The 4,891-nt window shown below is 63.2% G+C and overlaps 3 protein-coding genes across 3 annotated transcripts in view; 2 read left to right on the plus strand and 1 right to left on the minus strand.

Annotated features, from left to right (window-relative positions):
• The window catches only part of AMSG_07924 (amino acid permease), a gene marked incomplete at its 5' end in the record, with an annotated part of 3,338 nt that extends 382 nt beyond the window's left edge, over positions 1-2,956 (plus strand). Inside the window, one exon of the mRNA XM_013900248.1 lies at positions 476-2,956. Within this exon, the coding sequence (XP_013755702.1) occupies positions 476-2,900 (2,425 nt within the window). The 3' untranslated portion in view covers positions 2,901-2,956. The remainder of the gene's footprint in view (positions 1-475) is intronic.
• Positions 2,957-3,064: 108 nt separating this feature from the next.
• On the plus strand, positions 3,065-4,018 carry AMSG_07925 (uncharacterized protein; the record flags this gene model as incomplete). Its single annotated transcript, XM_013900249.1, has 2 exons — positions 3,065-3,074; positions 3,615-4,018. 2 exons carry the CDS (start codon positions 3,065-3,067, stop codon positions 4,016-4,018), a joined length of 414 nt encoding a protein of 137 aa, XP_013755703.1.
• Positions 4,019-4,123: 105 nt separating this feature from the next.
• The window catches only part of AMSG_07926 (uncharacterized protein), a gene marked incomplete at its 3' end in the record, with an annotated part of 1,555 nt that continues 787 nt past the window's right edge, over positions 4,124-4,891 (minus strand). The window contains exon 2 of the mRNA XM_013900250.1: positions 4,124-4,750. Coding sequence (XP_013755704.1) covers positions 4,124-4,750 — 627 coding nt within the window. The remainder of the gene's footprint in view (positions 4,751-4,891) is intronic.

The raw sequence follows: 4,891 nt of genomic DNA on the forward strand, positions 1-4,891 counted from the left end.
CATCAGAGCGGATCGACGGCAGCGAGCGCGGATGAAGGTAGGAGTCCGAAGATCGGCTGGCGAGATGACTCGACTGTCCTCCTCCCCCATCCTGGTAGTCTCGATCAAACCTGTCCGCTCGAAGCAGCTCCACCAGCTCATCCCGCTCGTCCAATCCATCGCTCTTCACTTCACGGCTCTCGTTGGTAGCAGTACTACCGACTCCCCCACCAGAGCCTAGTCCTTGACTCACTCATCCGCCGCTACCCCCATCTCAGGCTCGGCCACCAGCTCGCCGTCGTCCCCTGTTGTTGATGCCACAGGTGAAGGATCGGTGGCAGGGACGTGTGACTGGGGGGGAGGGGGCGAGACGAGGGGGGGAGCTTGACTTACGGTGTGCAATGTGTGGGCTGTTGGCTCTATCTGCTGTGCTCTACACGGCGGTGCTCTCTTTCTCGACTGGGCGATGTGCTGGTTCTTGGTGATTGGCTTACAGGTTGGCGTTCTTCGTCATCGCCGAGACGCAGGCGATCCTGACGGTGCTGTCGCTGTCAGCGATTGTGTCGAACGGCAACATGCGTGGTGGTGGTCCGTACTACATGATTTCGCGAAACCTGGGGCCGGAACTGGGCGGAGCTGTGGGGACTTTGTTCTACTCGGCGTACGCGGTGGGCGCCACGTTCTACGTCATCGGCCTGGCAACTGCGGTGAAGGACACATTCTTCAAGGACTCGACGCAGCCGCACCTGCTGCTGATGCTCGGCACGATCGGGCTGTTTGTCATCCTGCTGGTGGCGCTAGGCGGAGCCGAGTTCTTCACCAAGATCAACGTGCTGCTGTTCATGGTGCAGTTTGGCTCGATTGCGGTGGGCATGGTTGCTATGATGATGCCGGGCAAGAAAACGCTCGAGCACGGTGGCGAGTATCTGGGCCCGTCGACGACGACGCTGCGGGCAAACCTCAAGCCGGACTACACGTACGACTCGGGGTGCGGCGGCATGTGCAACTTTGCGACGGTCATGTCGCTCATCTGGGCATCAGCCTCGGGCCTCTCTGAGGGCGCCAACCTCTCAGGCGACCTCAAGGATCCGGCCAAGTCAATTCCGCTAGGCACACTTGGGGCGGTGGCCACGTCGATCATCATCTACCTGACGATGGTGATCCAGTTTGGGGCGGCGTTTCCGCGAAAGACGCTGCAGGAGAACACCAACGCGTTCCAGGACGCGTGCTTCTCGCAGTATATTGTGGTAGTGGGCGTGATCATCTCGACGGCGTCCTCTGCACTCGGCGCGCTGTTTGGCGGCTCGCGGCTGCTCCAGGCCATTGCCGTCGACGAGCTCTTCCCCATCAAGTTCTTTTCCAAGGGCTCGCGCAAGGGCAACGAGCCACGGCGTGCAGTGCTGTTCACCTGGTTTGTGGCGCAGTGCGGGCTTTTCATCGGCGACCTCGACGCGGTGGCGCCCATCATCACAGCCTTTTTCTGCCTCTCATACGCCTTTATCAACATCTCGTGCTTCCTCATGGCGGTCTCGGGCACAATCAACTTTCGGCCTCGGTTCAAGTACTACTCGTGGCACCTGTCGCTCTTTGGCGGTGTGCTCAACGTCATTGTCATGTTCTACCTCAACTACTGGTACGCGACGGCGTCGATCGGCGCCATGATCCTCATCCTGGTGTACCTCATGTATAAGGCGCCGCAGACTGAGTGGGGCGATGTCCGCCAGGCCATCATCTTCCACCAGGTCCGCAAGTACTTGCTTCAGCTCGACACCCGGACTACGCACGGAAAGCTGTGGCGGCCGTCGCTCCTGCTCTACGTCGACAATCTCGACGGGCCGCTCGTCTCGTTCTGCAACTCGCTCAAGAAGGGTGGCGTGTACATCCTCGGCACGGTGGTGCTCGGCGAGTACGCCCGGCACGCGGCCGAGGTGAAGGAGATCAAGGGTGCTTGGCTGAGGTTTATCGACCAGACCGGCATCAAGGCCTTCCCGCAGATCTGCAACGCGCCGAGTGCGCGGCTGGGCTACCAGTCCCTGCTGCAAATGTCCGGGCTCGGAGCCATGACTCCCAACACCGTTGTGCTCCCCATGTACGACGAGAGCGCGCGCGAGGAGGGTTTTGCCGCAGGCACCATCGGCGGCGCAGGTAGCGCCGGCCGCTCGCTGACCGCCTTCTACTGCCGCTCGATGGTGGCGCTGGCGCACGAGCGGTGGGAGTCGTCGTTCCTCAACACCGCCGTGGAGAGCGAGGCCGAGTACGTCGGCATGCTCCACGACATCCTGTGTGAGGACAAGAACATGGTGGTGGCTCAGAACTTCGACCTCCTCGACGAGGCTGCGGTGGCAAGCAAGACCATGACCATCGACGTGTGGATGACCCAGCCACATGCGTCCGAAGTGTGGGCCTCGTTTGCACAAGAGTCGCTCTTCATGCTCCAGATGGCGCACATCCTCGTGGCCAAGAAGCACACCGCCATCCGGGTTATGCGCGTGGTCGAGCCCGGGACCGACGTCGCCGCAGAGCGGGCGCGGGTCGCCGAGCTGGTTGCCGAGTCTCGCATCGACATCCACTCGATCAACATTGTTGTCTTTGATCCCACCGACGTCGTCCAAACCTCGGACGCCGCCGCCGCCGCGCGGAAGCGGATGGTCGCCGAGGACGCACTCGTCTCGTTTGACGTCCTCGCCCTCCTCAACGCCGCGATGCGGGCCCACTCCAAGGGCGCCAACGACGGTGGGAGCACCTACCTCTGCTTTGCTCCGCTCCCCTCGCTCCCCTCGCTCTCGCCTGACAGCGAGGCATCCGAGGCCGACATCGCCACAGCCTACCTCGAGTCGATGCGGGTCTTGACTGAGGGCCTTCCGGCCACCGCGCTTGTGGCCACCGGCGGCTCGGAATCTATCATGTCGCGCGACATCTAGCGTCATGCAGTCTCAGCCGTGTGTCGTACCTTGTGTAAAGCAGGCTAGCGCCATGACCCGGACCGGCGAGCACTTGTCGTCGCCAACGCGGACACAGGCCGGTGCCGAGAGGGCAAGAACAAGATAGCAGGCATACAAACACACGCACAAGCATACACATAATCATGAGCGCGGGTATGGGTTTTGGCGAGAGTATGTCGGCGCTGCTGACGCCGCCACCGGGTCTGACTCTGGTGGTGGTAGACGGCGGGCTGGGAGCCGGGAGCGATGCGCTGGCAGGACGGCAAGCGGTGCGGAAGCTGTTGCTGGGCGTGGCGGGGCAGGGCGGGGCAGGAGGCACTGAAGGATGCCTGGCAGTCGTTCCGTCGCTTCCACTGTCGGCGCGGCGGGCGGCGGCGGCGGTCGGCGCGCGATGTGTGGTGCCGGCCGGCGTAGCCTTTGCTGAGCCATCGGTGTACGCCGAGGCGCTGGTGGCCGCGGTAGGCACGGCCGCAGCCGAGAGTGGCGGGGGAGCCAGACGCATTTTGTGGATCGAGGCCGTGGATGAGCTGGCAGTGCGGGTGACGGAGCCGTACGAGCTGGCGGACTTGCTGAGGCGGGCGATGGCGGCGGCAGGCGGCGGCGCTTGCATCGCAGTTGGATATGCCGAGCCACCAGCGAGCGTGCTGGCCACGGCGGTGTGTGTGGCGCGCATCACAAGTTGCGACAGGCGAGTTGTGGTGAAGATCAGTGGCCGCAGCGGTGCGAGCGGCGGCGGGCTGGTGGACATCGTGGAAGAGCTGCCGGGCTCTGGGTCCTGGGACGCCGTGGCGGTGAGTCAGGCCGACGCGTACGCCGAGGCAGAGGTGAGCAGCAGCGTCGCGGTAGAGGCGCGGTCCGACTCGGATGACGAGATGGATGACGGTTCGCAGCCGACGCGCACACTCAGCTTTGACGACTATGGCGACGTTGAGGGTGGGCTCGATGCCACGGAAGTGCTCGACGCCACGTTCCGTCTTGGGCGGAGCGAAGCCGAAGAGGCGGCGCGGGCGGCACTGAAGCTGCCGTTCGAGGGCGGGATGGCGGGGAGAGGAGGCGGAGATGGCGGCGTGGATGCAGACGATGACCTGGATGTGTAGGGTGGCAGCCCGCGACCGGCGGCAATGAAACGCTGCCAACTGGCTCCACGCGTAGTCGTGAGATGTGCAGATGGGTTTAAGAATGCAGGGGAGAAGGAGAGAGGATTAGATCATGTTGCGGCCGGCTGGGCCGTCAACAATGAGCTGGTCGTTGTCATCATAGTAGTAGTAGGAGAACGAAGCCTCGAGACCCTTCTTGTAATCGTCGATGCGCTTGGTGAGGACGAGAGCGGCGACGAGGCAAAAGACCTGGACGGCAGCCGAGAGAAAGCCGACGATGTAGACAAAGACGAGCTTCTCCTCAACCCACTTTGTGATGGCGACGGCGCACGAGTCTGTGCCAGCCGGCGGGTTGGTGCACGACGGTCCCGGGTTGTCGTTGACAGTGTAGAAGCCGCAGCAGTTGAACTTGCGCTGAACCTTGTCCTTTGTCTCGGGCGAAGCATCAAGCCAGCCCTGGTACAGCTGCTCCTCCAAGTTGCGCTTGTACGAGAGGGCCAGGATCGAGATGGAGACCTCTGCGGCCATGATGAAGAAGAGGAAGGTAAAGTAGAGCAGCAGACACGTCCGCTTGCGCTTGTTTGTCCCCACAAACCCGCACGTGTTGAGCAGGAGCATGACAATGCCGACAGCAACCACCGCCCATGGTAGCGGGAACCCGATGAGCTCTTCTCCCCACGAGTACTTGTAGTTGGCGTAGATGCCGAGGCCGACGAGGGCAAAGCCGACAAACTGTGGGTCAGGGGAGGGGGGTGGGGGTGAGGGGGGTGAGGGAGGCAGGGGAGGGGGGGGGAGGGGGGGGAGGGGAGGGAGGGGGGGGAGGAGGAGGGGGGGGGGGGGCGGACGTACGAGTGAACGAGGCGAGTTGAGGGT

Source organism: Thecamonas trahens (genome assembly GCF_000142905.1).
Source record: "Thecamonas trahens ATCC 50062 unplaced genomic scaffold supercont1.38, whole genome shotgun sequence".
NCBI classification, from domain to species: Eukaryota; order Apusomonadida; family Apusomonadidae; genus Thecamonas; species Thecamonas trahens.